Source organism: Rhipicephalus microplus, chromosome 7 (genome assembly GCF_043290135.1).
Source record: "Rhipicephalus microplus isolate Deutch F79 chromosome 7, USDA_Rmic, whole genome shotgun sequence".
NCBI lineage: Eukaryota > Metazoa > Arthropoda > Arachnida > Ixodida > Ixodidae > Rhipicephalus > Rhipicephalus microplus.
The window spans coordinates 71,014,702-71,041,220 of NC_134706.1; the positions used below are offsets into that span (position 1 = coordinate 71,014,702).

A 26,519-nucleotide genomic window follows, 5' to 3' on the forward strand; every position below is an offset into this window, starting at 1 on the left:
ATTGATAATATTGTTAGATTGTAAAAACTTGTCCATGCGTTTCAGTATGATTTTTTCCAGACATTTAGAAAAAACAGGAAGGATACTAATTGGCCTATAATTGCTAAAGTCATTTTTGTCTCCCTTTTTGTAAAGCACAATTACTTTTGCTATTTGCATAGCCGAAGGAAATGTAGCGGTTTGCAGGCACAAATTAAAGATATGTGTAAGCGGCACACAGATTAATTCAATGACATATTTTACTGGACGAATTTGTATGTTGTTTAAATCACATGACGTACTGTTTGAAAGCTCAAGAAACGTTTGCGTTACTTCACTCTCACCTACTGGTTCAAGAAAAAGAGTAGATGAACATCTGGCAGTAGGGGTGTCTTGTGAGTTATGTGGTGTAGAATGATCCCTTGCGAAGTACAAACTAAATGCCTCAGCTAATTTTTCCCCTGTGTAATCTTCTCCTTTATGAGTGATCTTGTCGAAATGCGTATCCTCAATGAAATTAGCGTCCAGAGAACGGATTTGTTTCCATAGTTTATCAGGATGCCGAAATGAATTTTCGAATTGTTTTTCATAATATCGCTTTTTGGCATTTCGGATGTCACTGGTCAACTTGTTTCTGTAGCTTTTAAACTCTTGAAACAGCTGTGTGCTTTTGGAGGCAATGTATGTGTTATAGAGTTTATTCTTCTGTTTAATGCGTGTATGAAGTTCATTACATATCCAAGGTTTTCTTATCTTTTTCATAGTACGTTTCTTTTTTAGCGGAAAGTGCCTATTATAAACACCGCAGAATTTACTAAGAAACTTTTCATAAGCTGCCTCTGCATTAGTTTCATTGAACACATCACTCCATGACATAAGTGACATTTTACTGTGAAAATTTTCAAGAGCATTAGGTGTGACGTACTGAACCATTGGGGTACATGTGTGTTTAGATCTAGGCTGCTTTTTCTGAAAAAACAAATAAATGCCCATGTGGTCACTTAAATCGCAACAGATTACCCCTGAATGTATAACAGAATTGTTAATATTAGTAATAAACAGGTCAATCAGTGTTTCTGAGTTAGTAGTTATACGAGTAGGAAGCTTAGTAACAATACTGAAGCCAAAACTTCTTAACAGCACATCAAAATCAATTGCATGGGCAGAATTAGACATCATGTCTATATTAAAATCACCGCCCATAATGACATCATAGTGATGCGCAGAAGTAAAAGAAATATATGATTCAATGTACTCAAAAAATACGTCAACATCTCCACTGGGTGGTCGGTAGAACACTGAATAAACGGTATTATTTGCCAATACAGAAACAACCTCAACAGCAGATGACATGCAACAAAGTTCCGAGATCAATTCACATTCGATTTTCTTATTAACGAAAATGCAAACACCTCCACCACGACCCACATTACGATTGACGGCAAATGTGGAAAATGATGGCAAACAAAAGCTACTGCTCAGCCATGACTCAGATACCATGACGAAATCAAAAGACAGGTTAAAACTGTCTAACAAAATTTGCAGTTCATCAGCCTTATTGTTCAGTGATCGTACATTCAAATGAAAACATTTCACTGATGAGCCCAACCAATCGGTAGGCATGACGCTGCGAATGTTGCAAGGCAACACGAATCTATTGTTAGCCATTTTGACGTGATGTTCACATATTATGTGCTGACGTGCCTAACCACAGTAAAATTAGCCAGCTGACTCGCGTCCCTGACAACATGGGACGGTTCGCCATCTTTCCTGCGGATGAAGATTTTCCCGTTTGCATACCACACGTAACGGAAGCCATTATCGCGAGCCCATTGCTTCACAGTCCACAATAGTGTTCTTGCCCTGCGCGTTAGGTTTTCCGAAAAGTATATGTTTGCATCCTTTTCCTTTAGTAATCGCCTTTTCTGCAGCCACATATCCCTCAGCTTTTGGCTTTGAAAACGTATGATAATGGCGGGGGTCTTATTTGCCTTCGCCGGAAGGCGATGATAAGCTTCAAGGTCGTGATCGCTGACCTCAGGAACTTGGATCATCCTGGCTATCTCGTTTATCTTTTGGAGTAGATTCTCGTGCTCGTTGAAAAGTTTCCCATGAATTTCCAAGTTTCGGCTCCTGCTACGCATTTCCAGGTCATTCAAGTCAGAGTTTATCTGGTGTAGTTCCTCGTCAGGCCTTGCTCGTTCCAACTGTTCAGTTCTCTTACGGAGCTGCTCAATTTGTTTATCTTGGCTGTCCAATCGCTTCAGAATGGTATCGAAATGATCAGACATTGTTTGCACTGCCTGTTCAATGCTGTTCATCTTTTCATTTAGTGGCATTAGAAAATCAAGTTTTTGACTTAACTCCGCAAAAGCAACAGCAAAGCTAAAATCCTGACGAGCCGCAGCAGCGGCACCTGCACCGACGCATGGCGCACCAGTTTTACACGTGGAACACACATAGTTTTTGCGAGAATTGGTGCCACTTCTCGTCTTATCAAGCGGCTCAGTCAGTCCAGAGCACTGTTCGATGTGATAAGAATTACCACACTTTTTGCATTTCACTTTAGCATCAGTAGTTTCTAGGGTAAGCATGCAAGCAAGGCATATGTCCTCCCCAGAAACACTCATCTCTCATACACCTCGAAAAGCATGACTACGACGACAAGTTTGGCAGTAGCAGCAACCAGCAGAAAAATAGGAAAAGGAAAACACTGTGTGAATGTGTGAAGACAAACCTGTGAAAAATGCAGATGAACACGTCAGAACGGGCGTCTATCGCCGGTCACCGCTACTGCCAAACTGCCGATAACAGGTGGGGCAGGGGCGTCTCAGATCATGACGCAATCCCAATGTTTGCGATGCCAGATTCCGTCGGCCGCCGAGTCCTGGACATCCAAAAGAAGAATAATGTAGCAGTTGCCGGCGTTGCAAGGTACCACGCTCGTCAGTGCGGCAGAACCAGCTATCCAGAGAATAGGACCACCGGTATCAGCGGCAGGACAGGGACGAACCTGTGAAAAATGCAGATGAACACGTCAGAACGGGCGTCTATCGCCGGTCACCGCTACTGCCAAACTGCCGATAACAGGTGGGGCAGGGGCGTCTCAGATCATGACGCAATCCCAATGTTTGCGATGCCAGATTCCGTCGGCCGCCGAGTCCTGGACATCCAAAAGAAGAATAATGTAGCAGTTGCCGGCGTTGCAAGGTACCACGCTCGTCAGTGCGGCAGAACCAGCTATCCAGAGAATAGGACCACCGGTATCAGCGGCAGGACAGGGACGAACCTGTGAAAAATGCAGATGAACACGTCAGAACGGGCGTCTATCGCCGGTCACCGCTACTGCCAAACTGCCGATAACAGGTGGGGCAGGGGCGTCTCAGATCATGACGCAATCCCAATGTTTGCGATGCCAGATTCCGTCGGCCGCCGAGTCCTGTGAAAAATGCAGATGAACACGTCAGAACGGGCGTCTATCGCCGGTCACCGCTACTGCCAAACGTTAAACCCCACAAATCAATTTTCTAATGTTAGTCTATCATCCCCACCAATTCAAGAACAAAATAATGGTATCTTCGCCTTAGTGTCCTATCCGCAGGATGCTGTTCGCCAACATAATGCCTCATGTCAAGCACTTCCATAGAACGGGGGTCGACCCACTAATCACACATCGTTCACTGCAGCAGAACATTAATTCAAAACGATTCAGTGAAAACCAATTAGGTTTTGCTGCCACGGCTTGTGAACACGTGTGGTGCAATGTGAATTGAGCTCTGCTCCAGTGCATGCAATGTATAGTGTTACCGGAAAGTGTATCCAATCACTAGTCATTGGTAGATGGAATTAAAGTGTGCCACCAGATGTCAACATTACTGCATAAACGTTAAGGGTTACGAAGTAATTAAAAAGCATTAAACGACATTTATGAATCTGCACAAAACACCGGAACATTTCTGTGAAAACAAGTTTTACGTTCATGCATTATACCAATTTTTACATTAAAATGATCAGCCATATTTCTCCTTCTCATATATACCAGTCGTGAGTGATAAGACTAACGCCCAATCAAGAACACCTGTGAATTGTTACCCTCAATGTCAATGCCTCAGAAGAGAAATACAAAGCAGGTACAACGATCTGTAGTAATTATGTGAGCAACAGAGTGCATGACGAGTACATAGACTTCTTGAGCATGGTAGCTGCATCAAGCTGTGAGACCGTGTTTGCTATTCTTTTTGGCAAATCTGCCTGCTCACCTTATCATGCTTACTGGGAATTTAGATACTCGTTGTACCAGGGCCCATAGCATCGATGTGAGCAGAGCAGTCTGTGATGCGGAGGTACTACAGGTAGCGTACACTAAGGAACCATGACGCTACATGTGAGATAATCATTTTCTTTATATATGCGATATTTTGCTTGAAGTGAGATACAGTTGCGGTGGCATTAACATGTAGGTGACGCCCTAGATTTCCATGTTTTGTACTATTTAACAGGTCGTCGAGGGAAGCCTACCGGTCATCTCACCCTGAACTCTAAGATTGACTCCTCTCATGCATTTTGAAAACAAGGAAAGTTGGTCATGGCGCTATCATTCTCTTCGGTTATCCTTCTGACACCTTACGGAAAGTATAAGCAGAAAACGACAGTCAACTTTTGTTCACGCATACCTATATTATCGTGAAACACCTTTCGACAGACTTTTGCGTTGAAGACATCAACGCATACGTAGTACACTACACGTAGCAGGCGCTCGGTGCCTTTCCCTTATGCTGTGGGCTCTGGCGCCACAGTTTGCCATCGGCGCAATCGTGGCCAGCAGCGACTGCGTCCCCTCAACGGTCTCTCCTGCTTGGTGGCAGTGTGTTGTGTGTCTTGCAGTTTCCCTAATTTTCCCGAAATCTCACGCTGAAAAGCATCCACCGTTCTTCATTTCAGGAAGCACGTTCTCGCTTTCTTCTCAATTTCGAAACCAAAGCAGCTCATAGAGCTGCCCTGTAGAACTTTAACCTACCAAGGCGTTGGTACTGTGACTATTCACATAAATTTTCGGTGTGTCTCTAAATTTACTAAAGTTTTGCCACTGTTGTGAAACACAATTGAGGCTTTATGATAGCCCAAAAACATTCAAACAATGCTTACCGGATAATAAGGGCCTGTCGTTTCATCAAACGATTTATCTGGGCGAGAATAAAAAAGCAGTATTTAGATCACTTGGGAGGTCCTACTTCTCGTAATTTATTTATTTATTTATTTATTTCATTTATTTATTTATATTTCATTTATTTATATTTCATTTATTTTATTTATTTATATTTCATTTATTTATAATTCACTTATTTATTTATTTTATTTATTTCTTTATTTCAAAAATCAAGTTACCGAGATAGCTGTGCGAGGCTACTACTTGTCCAATTAGCAAATCAACTCTCGTGAATTCGTAAATAATGCGTAGGGATGTGGGCCGTCTGCCTCAAAGGACTGCTACGAGTCGTAGAAAATTTCCAAGAACATTTTTATTAGAATTATGAAAAAACAGCGAAGTTCGTGGGTCAACACACAATCTATTAACCTATGCCCAAGCAGGGGCACACCGCGCGTGCGCACGCCACACCATCACTGAGCGCCTGGCCACCGTGTTGGAAGGACCTTTCTGAAGCGCATGTCTGGGCTACGCACATCGCTTGGGCGCAGCATGTGTCGCGCCAACCGCGCGATCCGCGTGAATTTCAGAATGGCTATATTTCAGATGGCGGCGAAGTTGCTGTAGGCTCGTGTGCTCGCATTTTGGGGCACGTTAAAAAGCCGCCCCCCCCCCCCCAGTGGTCAAAATGTCTGAAGCCCTCCGCAACGGCGTCTCTCATAATCATATGGTCGTTTTGGTACGAGAAATCGCACATATCAATGAGATAGTGAGTGTCTGAAGGTGTAGTTTTTGGTGACAGTGAAGTACATTTGAGCAACGACTGCATGTTGATTAGTTCTAGTTATTATAAATTCGCTGCAAACCTCCGCCTAGTTTGCAGTATTTGCAATATTGAAGATAGCTTGTATGTAGTCTGTTGGCTAGTGTTCAAGTCCCTCAGTTCTGGGCCTGGGCCAAACGTGTTACAATTTAAGGCCCGAGAAAGTTTATTCTGTAAGTTGACATTTCTTTGCTTCGTGTTATGTGTAGGTTAGAGAGGTTCTGGTGGTTGACGAGAGTTTCTTTTCAACACCGTTTTCACCAGCTACACATGTTGAGTTGATCGGTATGTGGTGTTTATTATCACCAGACAACCATATGATTATGAGAGACGCCGTAGCAGAGGGCTCCTGAAATTGTGACCTCCTATGGTTCTTTAACGCGTACACAAGTTTAAGCACATGGGCCTACAGTACTTTCGCTTCCATCGAAATTGCAGTCACCGTAGCAGATACCATAACCTGCGGGTAGCAGCTGAGTACTTTAGCCACTAAATACCGCAGCGAGGCTCCTACACCGGTAAGTCAATACAGGCATCATTTGAGTCAATACAGGCACCGCTCTGTATGTATGTAGTTTGAAACCAGGACTACAGACCCGAAATTGAGTACCTTAATCAATACCTGGGGTGACCATTGTGCTGGAAGGAGTTAAAGGAGCCAACGGGGGTGCTTCTGGCTTCCTAGATTGTAACGTACCTGTGACAATACGTGGGCTATTGACATTATGTTTCTTCCCTTTCACATATTGAGCAAAATAACTCAAACTGCGAGTGCTCGTTTAGGGTCTTTCCAATAATTTATTTAATATGTAGCAGATTGGTATTCCATGTGTTCATGTCTGTCATTTTGCGAGAAACAGATCACAGTGTGTGATTGTTACGACTGGTTCTAACGTTGACACATGACAATTGTTCACTGTGTATACAGATATCATTCGGCACGTAATCGCAATGACCCATGTAATATATCGTAGTATAACTATAAAATAAAACCATTAACGACACTAGAACGCTCTCTCTGCAACGAGAGTGCGGTTTCTTGTTGCCATAATACATCATCGTCATGAAATACGCAGCCCCCATAAGTTCTTATCGTTTTGAGCCAGTCAGTCGTACACAGGCCGCAGGGCTGTTCTGTACGCATTACATTAATTCAAAGAGCCTCCCTAACTTCCTTACGTTTGGAGCCAGTCAGTTTTACACAGGCTGCAGTGCTGTCCTGTCCGCATTACATAAATTCCGTGAGGCAACCGGTAAGGCAAGTTGCCTGTGGTACCGCCTGATGGGTACGATTCTCCCACCGTCCCCACACTTTTTTCTATCTTTTAACGTGACAGTGTTAAAGAGCTCGTGTCGCAAAAGCCCTCCGCTGGTGTCGGCCCCACTGGTTGTGAGCGAAAAATCATCCATGTGTCTGACCAAAAAATCAAGTTACCGAGATAGCTGTGCGAGGCTACTACTTGTCCACTCATGCGCGCGATCACACTGAAAAAGCCGGGCATTTGAAGAAACAAAGTGCTGAAAGTCATAGGGCGCAGTTGTTTTTTTGCCCTGCCACTCCTCCCTGCTTAGCTTCTAGCCATTTCGTCGGGACGAGAGAAGATATAATGCAGTAGCAGCATGCGACAAACCTTTGTAACTACACTCGCACTAGACGGATTTCTAAAGTGTTTGGGCATTGACTTCATGAAGCAATAAGCTCTTTTAGTGAGATCATTCAATGGTTACTTAAAAAGTGTTTCAGGGCCCCTTTAACGCTTTTTGTTTGACAGGTGTAACGACGAAAACGAGCCCATTCGGCAATAATAGCGCGCGCTGGTCCATTCTTCTGTGTGCGTGTTTGTGTACGTGTCTCTCTGTGTGTAAAACATATGAATAAGTGTGAACTTAGCGGTTGAAGGGTGCACAAGGGGCCGGATTTCGCTATCGCGTTCAGCTATTGAAGGCGAAGCCTAAGGGTCCCCCAATTTTTTATCGCTGGTTTTTCAAATACTTTAACCCCTTTTACTTTTGTTTCTACGTTACATCTCGTACTCCTCTGAGTTCTCTCTCTGTCTTTTTTAGGTGGCTTTGTGTCTGAAACTTCATTAGAGCATAGTGTGGCCAATCTCCCTTGCGGGAATACGCCAATATCTTTTAGGCGACAAAAAGTATAACAATATTTTACAGATGTTTATCGGAAATCTCATTATCCACAAGAAGACAAATGTTCACATAGGGCGTGCTTTGAAAACCTAGGGTTCGTTAACAGGTCCTTCAAACTTTGATTTTTCTAGTTGATACCTTGAAAAAAAGCTCTAACTTCACATAGTTGGCCTTGCCGAAAGACAAACCTACGTTTATAATTGGCAGTAGGCAGTGTCTCAGTCGTCGGTGATATTGTCCCTGTTCGTTAGATTTCAAGTCTTTTTCTACTTTGTACCATGAACGTGTTTTATGCCTAGGTTCATAGAAATTTCTAATATAAAAACACGCGGCTTTGCCACTGCTATCGATCACTGACGATGAGAATAACAAGTAGTATATAGATTAGCCTAGGCTTCGTGCTTTCGGGCTTGCAATTGCATCTATTGCTTCTCTATGGCTGCGTTTCAATTTTGAGCAAAATAAAAAAAACGTCTTGAACTTCGTGACCGGGTTTGAATTGGGCAGCTTAAAAATTTTGGGTAGCGAAGCGCAACTGATAAAATATTGCTGATTGCTCTTTTTGCAAAAAAAACAATATGAAGGCATGCAAACCCAAGCACGATGTAAAGTAGGAAAATTAGAGAAATCCACGTACTACCCATAAACCCCAAACTCGCTGAAGCGTCATGCATTGTAGCTCCCTTCAACACTGGCGCCAGAGTTCACTCTGGTGTATATATAAAAAAACTCTATGCCGAGGTTCACCACAAATCTGTGACGTATTTTCCTCAGAGGTATGACGTTGTGAAATAGTTTCTAAAAGATACAAAAAAAAACGAGAACGAAATGTTCCGCAGCAGGGCGTCGAATTAGCGACCTCGCGCTTTTCACAGTGCGTGACACTAACCACTAAGCTACCGAGTGACCCTACTCTGACATGTGAACGCCGAGCTATTTATATACACCAGGTACTGCTGGCTGTCTTTCGATCTCGACACTTCATCAAGTTTTCGTAATTGTTGGCGAGCTGGCATGACGAGCGTGCGTTGTGTGCGCGCGTTCTAAAGGTCGCTGTGCCGCGCCACCCCGCACGTGGATGTGCCCACGTCTCTCCACATGGCGTGGTCAAAGTGCGTATAGATGATATCTTGCATGGTGGCTTCCTCGCGCGCGTGCTTATCTCGGGATTCGGGCGCTCTTTACCTCTTCTGCTTCCACCACAAAAAAGCACGTTTTGAAGTTGCAGTGTTGAAGCCAGCATGAATGTTCCTTCGCTCGTCACTACGGCTGCGTTTACTGAAGGATGACGCTGCCCACACACGAAGAAATAGGAATGGTGAACAGTGTTCGTGCTTGTCCAGGTGTATGATTTTATGTTTGTTTCGTACGCCTTTCATTTTGAGCAGCGCGCTTTGAGTCTCGAGCTGTGACAGGTGTTTGTCCACAATCATCCCGTGTATATGCTCCTGTCGTGCGTGCTTTCTGCTTGAAGAGTGCGTTGCGAGTTTCGGCTGCAGTCACTTTTCGCGTGACATTGCAATTTGTTACTGCAGCATTCATTGCTTCGCTCTTGTGGCGAAACCATGCACAATGGAAGTTTAACTGCCTCTGCGAGAACAGTTTTCACTTGCACTTTAAATTCATTCCTAAATATAGGTACCTAGCACGTTTCCTTTTTTATTGAGTTCAATGCAGTTTTCTTTTCATTTTTCCCTGCATTACTTACCGTCTGGCATCTTGTCCACTACGAAATTGTCCTCCTTGCTCTATCTTGCTTTTCCTACGCTCTCGTTATGCTATTTTTTTTGCAACGCTCTGTGGAAATGTCTGAAAAGCCGAGTGACTGCGAAGCCCATCTTTGGATTGTGGTCGTACTGGATCGAAACTCGCCTTGTGTCGAACTTTTTTCACCAAAAAGTTTTGTGTCTTTAAGAGTTTTCTTTCTCTTTCTTTCCCTCTGTCTGCACTGGTTGTGTTCCTCAACAGATATATTGCATTCCGCGCCGGAGTAATCAGCACATGGGTTTGACAGTGAAGCTTGAAAAATGAAGGCCGTAACGATTAAGTAGAGGACGAGCAGGCCAGGCTCTTCCCTCAGAGAGTACGTGTGGGGAATCTGTGACATTGGTGGTTGCTGGTATACGCAAAAGTGCTGACGGGTTTCTGTTCACAGCAATGCTTCTACGGTCGCTTAATTAATTGTTTGATTGATATGTTGGGTTTAACGTCCTCCAAGAAGCTATATGATTATGAAAAATGCCGTACAGGGCTTTGGAAATATTGACCACCTGGTATTCTTTACCATGCGCCTAAGCGCATGGTAAAGAATACCATGCGCCTGGTATTCTTTACCATGCGTCTGAGCATAGGGGCCTATAGCATTTTCGCCTCCATCAAAAATGCAGCCGACACGGCCGCGGTTCCATCGCACAACTTGTGGGTTAGCAGGCGTGTACTTTACAACTAGATGACCGTGGCGTGCGGTGGACTTAGCAGGTCATTGACAAAAGGCAGTCTGACACCCAGCTGCAGCATGAAAGTTCAAAAATTAATGAAGAATAAAACACATTACAGTTTCTTTTTAGTGCTGGGGTATAAATCTGCGTTTTGGTTTCCTGACGGTTGGTCTCGTGCGTAATCTGCCAAGCGTCTTAAAAAATCAGGCACAAAAAATTACGAACACGTTATCTTGCCGAAATAAAGAAATGAGCTCTACTAAAGTTGAAAAGAACAACTTTAATGATGAAGGTTTCAGTCGGTGCTTCATTGAAATATTTGGCGTTGGTGTGCTAAAGGTGACTGGCCGGATGATGCGTGAAGCCACAAATATATTCATAAATTCCAGCAGAATTCGATTTCGGGAAATTGAGTTTCTCAGATGCCTTTTATTTTTCTGAATAACCTACTTCATGGGTCATTTATTCGGTGGATGAATGCTGGGCCCAGCATGAAAGACGGCTGCCGATTCCACTCGAAAACAGCCATCTAATAACACAAGTGCAGACAAAGAGAAACAAAAAGAATGGAAAGGAAAACTGTATTTAAGGCAAACACACGCCAAGCAGCGCTCTCCCAGATTTCCCAATAAGGGATTTTTCCTGAATTTTCGACCCACACATGTCTTGATTTATAGGGGCACGTAGTTAAAGTCTATTGCAACAATCACGCACTGAAGAATGACTCGGTACGACATTAGGCTTCTTTCAATAGGATGAAGTCAATTGAACCATGATTCGAAATCTTAAATTATGACAAATGACAGATGGCAACAAGCAAACAATAACCCCGTCGTTAGCTTTTAAATAAGAAAGTATATTTGCCTGCACAGTAAAGTAACATGATTGCTCACTAAAGAAGTAACATGAAGTAACATGAAGAAGTAACATGAATTCTTCCTATCAAAAGAACCTGTACACAATAAATCGTGGCTTCAATGTTTTTGGAATTTTAGGTGGCATGGCACGAGACGCACGTCACAATATTTTTCCGCGATCGTTTGTTTTGGGAAAGAAGGCGCATTGCGGTAAAGCATCAACGCAGACACCCACAGGTACGAAAGTGACCAAAGTCGCTTTTAGAAAACCCAAGGTTAGGATAATTGTTTCAAGAATTGTATCAAGGTGCCAAAAAAACGGAATGTAAACCTAATTGCAGGCGGGGCCTAGAGAGGTGATGAAACCCTCTTTAATCTCGAGACTTTATAGGTGTTTTTTTTTCGTTTCCTCGCATAACTCATCCTCATACTTAAAAACTGATTAAGGAATTCTCAGTTCCTGGACTATCTGTCGGTTTGCACATGTCGTCCTGTATGACGCCTATTTTCATATATGACTCAAACAACGGCCAACTATAAGCCGGTTCCTTTAAGGTACAAGCTATGATGCCCCTCGAAGCTAGCTTTTGTCCTGATTTCAAAAATAAGTCCTCGGAGAGTTCATGAGTAAGAATGGCGTGAACCACCTCAATAATTTGAGAATTTGAAAACATTGGGTGCGTCAATCAAAACTTTTGCCTCAAAATGCCTCACATAGAGAAAAGTCAGAGAGCATATAGCAACCTTGATATACCAGCATGCATTGCAATCTGAAGGCAATGTTTTTATTGTTTGGAAAAAAAGCATAAGAATCAAAGGTGTTATGTCTTACCTAATTCATTTATTGGGCCTTCTATAAGTGCCAATGGCGGCTCATCTTCGCATAGCATTGGGTTTAAGGTCTTGTTCACGCAGAACGTTCCCGGCCCGTTCCAAACTGAAGACATGAAAACGAAAAATGCTTGCAGCGGCACAGTCCTAAAGACTTCTGTTGATGGTGTTCCAAAAGGAACTAACCAATCTAGGACCTACTTTGCTTAAGTGGATCAGGCAAAACAAATTGATGCATTAGTTTTTAACCACAAGAAGTTTCTTCCTACGCCTCCTAATGATGGTGTTACCCTCTATTTCAAGAAAACGGGCTGTGCAAACACTGTAGATTGTAGACCACAAAATTCTATTTTTTATTGAAGCTTGTGAAGTTTATTTTAAAAATTGGTAAACCCTCGGCATACAAATCCGTATAAAAGGCAGTGAAACTCATTTTCATAAAAGCTGTGCTTGCTGTATAGTGATACGTGGCAGCTTTTACAATATATATTTGTGTTTTGGAGCTATAGAATCACTTGATGTTTGTATACTAATGTTAATGCATAGTGCCACATCTCAATCTTGACGACTAACACTTGTGATCATGATGTAACCGTTATAGCAGCTGCAGGTGTCCACTTATAGGTGGGCACAACGCCTTGTTCATCTCATCTTAATATGACATAAACCTAGTCATATGAAACACTAGTACACAATATGCGCGCATTCATGGTGTCATCAATTAGGGAAGAAGCACACACGGTGTGTGCTTCTGAGTAGTAGGATATTCTGAGGTTCGAGTCCCGACAAGGAAGGTTTTTTCTCGTTTGGTTGCGCTAACTTAATCCACGTTATATGCACAATGAAATAACCTGACTAAGGTCTAGCTGAGCCTACAGTACTTCTGTAGCTGAGCTACAGAAGTACTGACATACTTCCGTAACGGAAGTGACGTTGAAAATATATGCTGAGAAATTCCCGAGAATAAAAAACAAAAGACAAGGATATATCACGAAGAATGAAACCAGCAACCTCTCGCTTCTCAGCGTGCAGCGCTAACAACTACGCAACAGAGCACACTTTTTTGCTTTATTGCCAGATCATAGGAGCGCAAAATAAACTACCAGTGTAACAGAAACAAGCAGTGAAAGTCAGACTACCTAAAATTTCCTAAGTGCTGCTAAGGGTTCTACGCCCGACAACCACTCAGGTGTAATCTCCTGAGTTTTCTGCAGTTATAATCTCCTGAGTTTTTTGCCATACATTCACGGAAATACGTTCGTGCAAACCGTGCCCCATAATCGCAATAAAATCTTGCCATACAGGCCGCGCCATAATAAGTGAAGGCCACATAGCATAATCAAATCAAAACGCATTCCCTCTTCGTCAACTATTGGCAGAAATCTTATACCATAAAAACTTCAAGCGAATTCCTTCTTGATCGTCATTTCAAGTACATACTAAATGTATACTCCTTCCTAACACTGTTAGAAAACAGGTTTTATAGTTTTTAGTTTTTCATAGTTAAGGCAATGGGTCCCTCAAGGTGATCAAAACCACACTCTGCTTCAAATGTCCTGCCAGATAATGTACCCGTATGAGCTCGAAAGAAGACTTTGCGGCAAGAGTCACTTGAATTCTTTTCACTCGTTCAAGCACATCTTGCCCTTGACTTCCAGTGTACATGGCACGGTACAGGGGTTCAGGTAAAACAACATCACACACATCGTTGTAGAGCTTTTCACGAGTCACTGAAAAAATATTCATTGAAAAATCTAACAGAAAAAAACCGTATACTTAGAATAACCTCCTAAGATACCCGCAGACAGCACCAGTCATGTCAGTTGTGCTAACCACATATTAAGGTAGAACCCACATATGTCTCACTTGGCACAGTGTACGTAAGAAAGGATCCCTTGTGTATCAAAAAAACAAAATGAACATATTTATGACTTGGTACCTGAAAAGATGTGGTAAACGCAGCACTCCATGTTTCACTGTTCGAAACAGACTGTTTCGACTGCATCTTTCCTAGTTCGAAGCCAACGCGAACTTTGCGATGAGGCGATGGAGCTTCTGTATGTTTGTTCTTGAACGATTCGATACTTGCACCACATACCAAAGTGCTTAGGCAAAGAAAAGATGTCAGACAATCGTCCTTGAGAACACTAACAGTTGATTAGCGCCGCTTCGGCGGTCTAGTGGCTAAGGTATTCGGCTGCTGACCCGCGGGTCGCGGGATCGAATCCCGGCTGCAGCGCTTGCATTTCCGATAGAGGCGAAAATGTTGTAGGCCCGTTTGCTCAGATTTTGGCGCACTTGAAGAAAATCCAGGGGTCGAAATTTCCGGAGCCATCCACTACGGCGTCTCTCATAGTCAAATGGTGGCTTCGGGACGTTAAATCCTACATATCAATCAAATCATCCAACAGTTGATTACCGTTGCATATATTGGCTTTCATCACATGTCTTTCGCTTGTTTTCGCCAGTAGTTTTTGTTATTTTTATATTTCAGTGGCACGCCAAAGTACGCGGTAAGTGCGGTCACCCACTTACCATTGGCAAAAATTCTGGTCTGGAGGACCACTCTCCATGCCAGAAGCCGAGACATTTTTCCCAGTTCACTAGACTGCCAGTTGCAATGCCAAACTTTTTAAATACAGTGATAACAGTGCTAACACTATGAAATGGTTCCTTTTCAAATTCCTTTTAAAACAAACCACGAAGGCCGTCCGGCTCGGGAGATTTAGCACAATTTATTTTTACTATAGACCTTTTTACTTTACTTCCGTCGGTGACATAGATAGCTCTAAAGCTGATTTGGTGTCACCAGATAGCTTCGCCGTTCTGCTAAGAAACTCTCTTAAATGCCTCTGAGTCAATGGAAGTGGCAGCGAAGAGTGCCTCGTAGTGTTTACCGAAGGCGCATCCTACGTTATTGTTGTCTGAAACTACAATACTGTTGATATAAGTGTGATATATATAGTTTCGTTTGGCATCAATCTTCTCTAATCCAAGCGCTCGCTTCATTGGGCGATCATCCAAAGTCATTGATGTTGCTCTGGTTCGCACTAGCACTCCGCCGTAGCTTTCCTTCTCATATACCACTATCCTCTGTTTGATACTCCGCAAATTGGCTGTGTATACTGCGAGTTTTTCACAATCAAGAGCTGTTAGCTTCTTAAGTGTCCGTGTAAGCTCTTTTTTCTTCTTTTAAGATCCAAAACATAAAACGCTCAATCTCTCTATTGCTTTCATTTTCATTCGCTGCTTGAAAAGCTCCCATTTTTCTTCTATTTTGGCCATACGCTCAAGTTAACAATATTAATTTTTGGTATAACTGATTTTGTACATGACTCAAAAGGTAGGAGGTAGACTTCAGTTTCGTTCCCCAAAAACAGCAATCCTTCCTTTGACCCGATATTAAAATTTTGAAAACAGTGATCAGAAAAGAAAACAGGGACAACGTTATAACTGCTACACAGAGCTATCGCATCCGCAGTAAGGTAAAGTCGGTCCAACCGGGCATTACTTGTGCCACGAAAGTTGATATACTTCACATATCAGGATCTATACAGTCACTGTGCTACATCTACTAACTCGTATTCAATAATCACCTGTTCCAGGACATGAGGACAGAGGTTTCAAAGAGGACACAGCTGTAATCCACCACCAATAAGAGTTTCCTACCAGTACACGTATGCTGTCGTAAATTAAAAAAAAATACTGCCGCTTGCATGGTAAAGAATTGGAGCGTAAACGGATAAATTGCGATCTTCAGTGTCACAGTGATTGCTATCACACTATAATACTCGGCCTCATGAGAACGAAAATACATTTGTATGAGTAATCCAGGAAGTTTTTTTATCAAAGAGAACACATCCCCCGCATGTAACGATGGTATGGCTCACAGTCGCAAAATACCGTGACGTAAACTTAAGCGCCATGCTCCGAGTTTCCTCCTCTCCTTCAAATTTCGTCTTCTGCACTGCAAGTGTACTCAGATTTACTTCCAACAGCAATCGAATCAATTATGTTCGCTTCTTCTTTGAAGCTAAGCCTCTAACGTTCAGGGTGGCAAAGCTAAATGACACTTGAGGCGCCATTTCAACCAGGTGAAGGAGTTGGGCTCGCAGTATGTCGCTTATGTTGCACGTCCAACGCAACGCTAGATGCCTCCGAGACCGCCCGACCGCCCGGTTTCACTACAAAGTGGAAGCAGTTTGTTCACACTTTTCTTGTCCGCAATGCCACTAGCCCTTGCTCCAATGCTGGCGCGTCTGCCAGCCAACGTCTTTGCTGGTGGTTCTTCCATGCTGCTTGCGCTGTTTCTGTCTCGCATCTTCGAAGGTTCTTCCAATGGTATTTTAGTGGCGGGAATGGCACTGTCAGTCGCAGTGACGCAGCTGGTGTTACGCGCGTCTCCATCCGTATTTATGTCAAAGCCGACGTTGCAAAAGGCACCATAGACTACTTCGCTCTGTTTCTACGAAGAGGCATACGTTCTTATGACTTCACAGCTTGCCTCTGTCACAGTAATGTCAGCCGAATCTGTCGATACAGCTGCATAACCTTGTCGTATGCCCACAGGTGCCGGTGTAGGTTCGTCTACTGTCGCTGCAGACTCACAGTCAAAATTTGCTGTGACCTGATCTTCGCAACCTTCAGCTGCGTCCTCTGCTTCCGTCACGGCCACAATGTGATTCGTTGCATTCTCGCCTTCCGTTGACCCTGTCACTGAAGCGTATGAACGGAAGCAATCTGCGTCCACGTGAGTGGGTGAGTGAATGAGTGAGAACAACTTTATTATGGCCCAGGGTAGACACTTAAGTTGCCACACGTCACCCGGCTACTTCCACGTTGGTACCCACAGGTCGAGCCTGATGGCCCTGTCGCGGGCACACTGGACGGCCAGTAGTTGGTCCTGATATTCTGGGCTGCGCAGAAGCGCATCCCACTCGGGTTTGCTATAAGTCGGTAAGTGACCCGAACTCCCAGAGCATGTAGCCTAATGTAGCCGTCTGCCCGCAAGCGCCAATGGCGGCATCGGGGATTTTGTGAGGATACATTGCATTAGGGTATGCTAACGACGGGTACAAATGGGTTTAAATTAAGCGCAACGAGACGGCCTGTGCTCTATTGAGCTTTGAATTTGGCATTAGGAATGCCCACCTTGCCATGTAGTAGTACTTCGTAATCTAATTGTGTGCAGTAGGTGTGTCTTTTTGTCCCTCGTCGTCGGCACTGGAGCCGTCGCCCAGGTCGAGACCAGCGCGGTCAGTGAGTGCGCGCACTGCTGTGTGGGCAGACTCATTCGGAATAAGTGCAATGCCGTTTACGGAGTCGACATGCGTGGGGATGCAATATATGGCGTGAGGGACAGTCGTATCTCTGGTGGAGTTGTTCAAGGTCATGGTGGCCTGTGTTCGTTGCAGCCCTTTTGAAAGGCTCTGACTGTAGATTTGAAGTCGCTGTACACCTCATCGCACCGACCATTTAGCAGAACGAGTGCCATGGCAACTTGTTCGGCCACCTGGGGGTTCATGTTGCGTACAGTGGCGCAGTTCGTAGCCGAGCCCGTTCAGTCCACGAACCGCTGCGAACTTCTTGCCATCTCCATATGCTGCAGCTTCAACAAAACTTGCATATACACCACTATTTGTCAGTTGCTTCAGTAGAGCCGTCGCCCTTGCCCCACGACCTCCCTCAATGTGCACAAGAAGAGTGTTGCAGGGTATGGCCGCACGAATGGCGTTTTCCTGTATATGTTTTGATACACGCACGCTATTTTTTCCAGCTCCATAGGGTTAAAACGTAGCTCGCCAAGTATGAGCCGACCAGCCGTCATAGGGGACAACGGATCCAGCAGCGAGATTTGCTGCACTTCCGCTATCTCGGCAGCGTAGTTGTGCACACAGGAGCACGGGCAAGTCTCGGTGTGTGTGCTTACGGGAAGCCCCAGTGCCCTTTTGACGATCTTTCTGATAATCACGTCGAGCCGGTCCCACTCCGACCTAAGCCAGTCGCACATGGCAACGGTGTAGGTAAAGTGGCAGACCACAGAATCATTCATGAGCCTAACAAATTGTCTTCCATAAGGCCTCTATGTCTCCTGGAGATTCTTTTGGCGAGTCGACAAGAGTGGTCAGTCTTGGCGACGATCTTCAGCACAGTGGTGCCGTTGCCATCCTTCGCTTCAATAAACATGCCGAGGATCCAGATGGTCTCTGCCCGCGGGATTTCCTCCCAGTCACTCGTGCAAATGCGTATATCGCTTTCTTCGACTCGTTTCCATCCCTCAGGTTGGCCAATTTGTTCTTTTCTATAGAGCAGTACCTCCGACTTGGCGGGTGAGAATCTCAGTCCCATTTGGCGCAGGTACGATACCAGTTTGGCGACTGCTTCTTGAAGGGCATCTTGCACCCGGCCTTCGTTGCCACCAATGCACCAGAGTGTGATATCGTTGGTGTAGGTGGTACGCTTAATGCCGTCCACGCTATCCAGTGTTTTCCACAGTTCGATCATGCAGAGATTGAACAGTACGAGAAAAATCAGAGACTCCTGGGGCATGCCTCAATGTCCGAGTTGTACGCCTTCATAAAAGTTCCCGATGCCCAGCCTCACTTTTCTTCCAGACATGAAGGACTTGATGTAGTTGTACAGCCCAGGCCCAAGCTCAAGTTTTGCGACAGTCTCCAAAATAAATTCGTGCTTGATGTTGTCAAAGACTTTCTCTAGGCCTAGGCCAACAAGAGTCTTTGTATCTCTAGAGTAACTATCAAGGACTTGGTGCTTAATTAGCAACATTGCGTCTTGGGTTGAAAGGCCGATACGAATCCGATCATATTGTGTATGTAAATCTAACTTCCCTCCGGGTAGTCGTTGTGTCTGTTGAGAATTGCATGCTCTTCCACATTAGTCACGCACGACGTGAGAGAGGTGGCGCGAAGACTCTCTATGTTAGGAAACTTTCCTGGCTTAGGAATCAGTATGGTGTCGGCTAGCTTCCATTCCTTAGGAAGCCTAGTCATTTTCCATGCTTCATTGATGAAACTAGTTAGACGTTCTATGGATGTGTCGTCGAGAATTGTGAAGGCTCTGTTCGTGATCCCGTCTGGCCCTGGTGCCGAATTATGATTGATCATTTGTACCACTCTCCTGATTTCAGCTTCTGAAAAGTATTCGTCCAGTTCAGGTAAAGGGGGGTCACCACACCCTGGGATCACGCCGTCTTCGTCCTCTCGTTCGGCTGGCACGTACTTGGAAACTAATCGCGTAATGAATTCGTCAACCCCCTGTTCTTTGGTGACTTGCAGACAAGCTATTCAGCAAGCAGAGGATCATGTTTTTAACCAATATGTAGTTTGTGTGGCGAATAAACACCTCACCGCATCGAGGAATGCCAGCACCGATATCGAATACTGTATGTCGTCAGGTGCAGGCAAGGCGTGAGGGCTCGCGGCACTCGGGAAAGGTCTTCATCTGTCAATGTCGATAGCATCCTCCGGCTCAACGAGTGTCATCAGCAGAGCCAGCCCAGCCCATCGGCTCCTAGAGGCCAATTCAAATCACGAGGGAGATCCAGAACCAGAGACAATTGCAGGAGTCCCTCTCGTCCAGGGTGCGTCTCGGATCCCATTCAAGATCCGGGGCCCACTCCATGTCCAGGACACGGTCTCAATCCACAGATGGTACTAGACCACGTCTCAGCTCCCGTGCCCATTTTGGATCCAGTCACCGACCTGGCCAAAGAAAGACTGACGCACCCAGCACCGGACCAGGCCCCTCGCTCAGGGCAGACTGCGGGCACGAATGGGGACTACTCCTGTCCGCGGCAGACCATGCCAGCAAGGACCAAATCAGGAGCGAGTCAAACCTAACCTGGGCCGAGAGGGTTCGTAGTAATTACAGCGAGAAACCCACGCAATGCGACCCGCCTCCACAGCATGCTAGAGACGCGGAGATATTACGATTGAAAAAGGAAAACACCGAGCTTAAGGATACGTTTAGGAAGTCAAAAAATGAAATGGTGGCGTTTAAAAGAATGCTGAGCACGATGCACAGCAATCAAGCAAGGAAAAATCCTTGCTAGGAAGTCTGAGAACTCGAAGGTAGTTCAAGTTACATGCGAGGATGATCTCGCGAAACTAGTGTAGCTGCTCTTCTTGATCACCTGCCACAAGAATTTTCAGAGAAATGGCTGTCACGATAACTCAAGTAGATCAGCTCATAGATAAGACACACACTAACATATTTGACTGCAATATCCACAGTATAAGGAAAAACCTAAATTTGCTTCTTGCTTTCTTATCTAAACATACAAACCACTTTGATGTGCTAGCAACTACAAAAACATGGTTAAAAAAGGAGAGAATGTCAGCATTCCCGGATACGAAACCATATCACATCAGCGAGACTCATGCTCACGTGGTGGTGGAGTGGCGCTTCTTGTAAAAAAAGGCTGCGCATATACAGTTATATCCTTCCTGAACCACAGCTCTACCGATATAGAAGCACTTTTTATAAGACTCCCCTGTTTTGGCATGATTGGCGTGGTTTACCATCCACGAAATTCCAATGCAGCGCATTTCCTCGATGGGATGGAAGAAATTCTTTTCTGTCTTTCAACCAAGTACCAGAACCGAGCAGTCATCGTTGGGGATATGAACATAGACACCGCAAACACTAGTTACACTCATTACACACAATTGGTTAGTTCATTCAATTTTCGTAATCTCATACATACCCCTACGAGAGTAACCAGTACGTCAGCAACAACGATTGATCACATCTTAACTAACGTATTATCGAAAGTGAATGCTGGTGTTTATAATGAACCGATAGCAGATCACATTTCTACCTTTGCTTCCATAAGGAAAACTCCTAACAAGAATGCACAATTTTTCAGCAATGCAAGCAAGATCAATTACAACCTATTACAGAATCACATTCTCTCCATCGAATTTGAAAAATTGTATGACAATGATGCCAACATTGAATTAGAGAACATAACAAAAGCCCTTCGCCATGCCATTGAACGCAGTCGTTCACAACTGTCCGCACGCTCATATAACACCTCGCTAACTCCTTGGATGACAACAGAGATCCTTGCATTGCTGAAGAAGAAAGACTTCTGGTACCACAATTGGAGACAGCACAAAGAAAATAAACATTTATGTTAATTCAAACTTTTAAGAAACCAATCCGTGAATCTAATGAGGCAACAAAAAAGGTCTATTAATCTCGACTCATTTTTCAAGCACAAGGCGATTCAAAGAAAACATGGCAAATTGTAAAAGAAGTTGTCGGTAAAGAACCAACACAGCGTGTATCACCTTATGTAGTCGATGCGCGTATACTTGATAAATTTAATCTATTCTTTACTGAAATCGGCTCTACCTTAGCCGCGAAATTTCCTAGTAGAGAAAAGAAATGTTTTTCAACCTCCTTAACAAATTCATTTGCTCTTCACTACATCACTGAGGATGAAATTCATGACACTGTTGTCAATATAAGCACAAACAAAGCCACTGGAATAGATGGTATTACTGCTCGCTTAGTGAAACATAACATTGATATTTGGAGTTTCATCTTGTGCCACGTATTTAACCATTGCTTGCGTACGTCGACGTACCCATCTTGTTTAAAAACGCCAAAGTTGTGCCGGTATATAAAGAGGGCAATCGCTCTGATCCTTCAAGCTATCGGCCCATATCTGTGTTAAGCATTGTGAACACGATATTTGAAAAGATTCTTTGCAAACGAATGCGCCTATTCTTAGAAAAATATAATGCTTTTTGCCCGGAGCAGCATGGATTTAGATCACACCATTCCACTTTAACAGCTGTGTTATCGTTATCCCAGAATATTACCAAAGCACTGCACAACAACCTTCTTGTGGCAGTTGCTTCATTGGTTTAGAAAAGGCATTCGATACCGTCGGTCGTAATATTCTGCTTATGAAATTAAAACACTATGAATTCCGCGGCAAAATTTTTAGCCTCTTTTTTAACTACATTGATGGACATCATCAAATGGTCAACATGCAAGATCTTACGTCGTCATTATTAAACATAAAGACAGGGGCACCTCAGGGGTCCATCCTGTGGCCACTATTATTCACACTGTACGTAAATGACCTGCCATGTATACTCAGATTGGCGGAGTTGCTAATGTACGCTGATGACACAGCTTTATTAGTTACCGCCGATAACATGGCCAGTCTAGAATGTAGAGCTAATGAAGAACTAGAAAATATTTTAAGTGGTTTACAGTGAACAAATTAACACTCAATGCAAAGAAAACCTAATACACCATTTTTCACTCCCGTTACCGAAATGTAAACTGTGAGTCATTTCGACTTACATTGAACAACTGCCAACTTGAGCATGTAAAGGAATTTAAATATCTCGGTTTAGTGTTCGACAGCCAATTACACTGGAAAAAATCAAATTAACTCTGTTTGTACTAAGCTAGCATCTGGCTGCAGTATGCTACTGACTGTTAGAAAATATTTTAGCAGAAATATTCTCAGTGTTCTTTATTTTTTCGTTTGTTCATAGTCATCTATCATACTGCTTAGACTCATGGGGATGGACCTTTAAAACTTACCTTGATCTTACCCGAATATTACAAAAGCGTGCATTTAGAATAATAGATTATGCGGCATATAATGAACCCAATGCATCTTTGTTTCACGAGTTGGATATTCTACCTTTTGATTACTTATGGCAGCATAGAACCACGGTCAGCATCAACAATGTTATTGCACACAGTGTACCTTTCGATGTATCTATCTTTTCTTCCTCGGCCCGCATCACTAGATGTATGACATTGAAGAATTTTAATCTTCCACTCACTAAAAACGTGTATGGTGAACGTTTACTACAGTTCGTAGGAGCTAAAGTGAGGAATAACCTACCACTTCAGATTGAAGATTCTAGGCTTTTCTCCAGCGCACTCAAAAAATATTTGCTACATTTAGATCTATAGTAATCACCATGTACTAAGCCTTACAGATAATTTGATGTTTTGTCAATACTTGATTATTTCATTATTTATGAACAAAGTACAACAATGTGTATCTTGTATTTTTGTTCGTTTGTTGAAAAATCAACGTTTTTTGTTTTGATTTTTTTCTTATATACAAATTGTATTCTGCTTGTATACTTTCTCCCGTTAGATCCCTTACTAGCCTATGGCTATGGGTCTAATCAGTGTTGTGCATTTCTTCAAATGTGGTCATAACAACCTCAATAAAATGTAAAATGTAATGTAATACTGAAGGCGAAACCACTATACGCCGGTGCCAGCCCCTATAGGAGATAGGCCCTTGGCAACTAAACGCAGGGTGGTAGTGAGTAAGCTTAAGAACATGGAATCTCAAGTCGAGGAGATTAAGGAAACGCTGGTTACAATTACAGGTACCATTTGGATGGTGGCTAGACTACAAAAACTGTGAAACAGATTCAAGCTTCACTCAGCGACCCAGTCAAGAGGCTGAGGGTAATGAACGAGCGCATCATTGTGCTAGAAAATCACGCCAAACTGTCTAAATCTGCTCCACAGGGTGAGTCGCCTGGCGACGTGGAAATGGCCATTCCCATACACCTGACAGCCCAGGAATTCGTAACGAAGAGGGGCAGATTTTTCGAGCCACACTGCCCCCCCCCCCCCAGGGCGGTGATGAAAGCAGAATCCATAATGAATAACGATGAAGGCACTGTCTGTAGTTGGCAGTAAAACTACAGGGGGTACGCTGGTAAAAGAACACTCCTGTAGCAATACTTTGGAACAACAACGAAGAAACCTGAAATATAGCCCTTCAAGAAACTTTAGCCTCTGCAGCGTTCCTTTCTTGTTACCGCGCAGTTCCTGGCCAGTCGGGGGACGAGGTGTCCGCACACTTATAAGTAAAAAGCTGACACGCGTCGCTCCCAACTTGAAGCTGGCCATATGAAATATCAAGTATACAATAGTATAGAACCTTCTTGACACACCACAGCGCAATCAGCAGAAAAACAGTGTTTTTAATGTCTATAGCAACCCCACGTACAGGTGCCAGCATTTCAAGACGTTGCTCGAGAGGGCAGTTGAATTATCCAGTCCTCGGCCCCTCGTCATAGCTGGTGACTTCAATGCCCCACATGGCTTATGGAGATACGTGTTTGAGACAAAAAAGTGTCAACCCCTCTGGCATGATGCCGCCAAACTAGACCTTACTTTAATCACTAATAAGGCTTTTGCTACGCGGGTAGGTGACTCTGCGACCAGAGACAGGACACCGGATCTTGCTTTCATCAAGCATGTCGAAAAGACTACATGGGCCAACACAGCCATGGATTTTGGCAGCAACCACTACCTTCTGCCAACTTCCATTAGAGTGGACTGCAGCAGAGTCCGAGAGTTAACGGTGGTTGAATGAAGTCTTTTTCACAGCATTTCTGGCACAAGGACCAGTTCTCTTGACGATTTCAAGGAATGGTGCGAGGGCATCCGCAGCCACTGCCACCAAGAAGATAAAGACAAATTTAAATGTGGAGAAGATAAACTGTAGGCTTTCCCACCTGTTTGAAGCCAAGGCAGCTCTATTGTTTTAGTGGAAAGAGCAAATGCACCACCGTAGGCTCGGGCAAAAATATCAGAGCTGAACAAAGATACCGAACAACATTGCGACACACTGTGCAAACAGCAGTGCGACGAGCTCTGTGAGTCCGTCGATGGTCAAATCAAAAATGGCAAGTCCTGGCACCTTCTGAAGCACCTCCTGGACAAGCACAGCAATAGGGCCACGGGAACGAAATGCCAGCAGCGTGAGCACCATGGCACTTTACACTCGTGACGCACATGTCCTGTTCCACTGCAACGCAGGCATTGCATAGGCCGACCGGGGGCTACTACTAGGGCTAATTCACCGGCTACTCGTGTCCGGTGAGTCAAGTCCTCCGTTTTTATACCGCTTTTCGGCTTCATGAAAACAGTGCGGGTCATCGAATTCTTCTCACTTACTCCTTCTACACGCCAGCGTTCCCGAGTCACTTCTGTAACTTTTCCGATTGCCGCTAACGCTGTGAGGTCATCTTCGTCCTTGACACTGTGTAACAGCCAGTGAAGCCGCAGCCTCACCTACTGCTCCTGAGCGTCGATAACGGGGCAGCGGTGTTCCTTGACCTCGAGTTCTTTCAGTTCAGTGAACATCTTTGTCACCTCCGCGCTTCTTAGGTGACGGTTCCCGAATGGTTAATCTGTGTCAGGGATGACAAGAAAGAATAACCGCACTTGAGGACGCCATATGGAACGGGCGCGCAGTGGAGAACGTAGCCGGCCAGGGCGACACAGAACACGGTGGAGGTTCTAGATTGCCTGGGTCATGCCCTAGTCTTTGAGAGCTTCGAGGTCTACCCAAGTTTCTACCTCGGCGAGCTGCCGTCTTCATTCTTCAAACATCCTGCTGGCCAGCTGTGCGGTGAGCTGCCGCGACTGGTCATCGCGTGCGACAGTGACCTTCAGCAAGCCCGGGCTCGCCGCCACCTGTCTACCCCACCCTTGCGTATGTACGAGGGTCTCCTGAGGCGCACCAGGAGAGCTTGTCTGCAGTGAGTGCAACAAGTGAACGCCAGGCGAGCACCTTGCATCATGCACGAAACGACGGTCGACACCAGCACAAAGGACTAGAGGGACGGACTTCGTGAGCGACGATAGTGACGACGCCCAACCTAGAGTGGTTACTTTCGATTTGAGCATGCTTATAGATGTGAACTGACTCTAAAAAGGGGAGACAATTTCGAAGTTGCCCTGATGTGTGTAGTATTTAGTGCGTTGGGTTTTATTATCTGGATGCTTTCTCGTCTTGCTGCAGTCGTAACAATCAGGGAAATGAGTGCTTTTTTGCCACCCCGTGTCCCCCTTCTTGCATTCTATCTGTTCGCTCCAACAAGCCGAGCCGGGTAACATAATATTGTGACAATCTGGTAGGTGACCAATGCTATTTCGTCTCGAAGCCATTGTTCTTTGGCCAGCGCATACGGAAATCTTCGACCTTGTAACGCCTCACTACTATATCACCGTGCAAGAACACTGCGTTCAAAACCACACATACTGCTGGTGGATTCGGTGAGATTCAAAATTCTTGTCACTTTCATCTGTAATTCTGTTTCCGCGGCCACCAATAACCGCCTTCTCTGCTCCACCGGAGCCCATAATTCTTGCGTCCGGCACGTGCGACTGCCGGGGAAAGCATGGCGCCATAGAGCATACGCGGACGGGAATGCTAACGACAAGGCATTTATATACACCATACACCATTGAAGAGTTCTGGTAGC

The 26,519-nt window shown here is 44.4% G+C and overlaps 1 protein-coding gene and 1 long non-coding RNA gene across 2 annotated transcripts in view; both read right to left on the minus strand.

Moving 5' to 3' along the window:
- Positions 1-26,519, minus strand: part of LOC142767787 (uncharacterized) — a 136,292-nt gene that overhangs the window by 83,992 nt on the left and 25,781 nt on the right. Inside the window, exons 4-5 of the mRNA XM_075870028.1 lie at positions 12,221-12,325; positions 5,125-5,162 (exon numbers count right to left, since the gene is read on the minus strand). Coding sequence (XP_075726143.1) covers positions 5,125-5,162; positions 12,221-12,325 — 143 coding nt within the window. The remainder of the gene's footprint in view (positions 1-5,124; positions 5,163-12,220; positions 12,326-26,519) is intronic.
- On the minus strand, positions 1,570-3,477 carry LOC142767502 (uncharacterized). The gene is made up of 2 exons (XR_012884930.1): positions 3,269-3,477; positions 1,570-3,142 (listed from the first exon to the last, which is right to left on the minus strand). It is a non-coding gene; the product is annotated as an uncharacterized LOC142767502 (long non-coding RNA).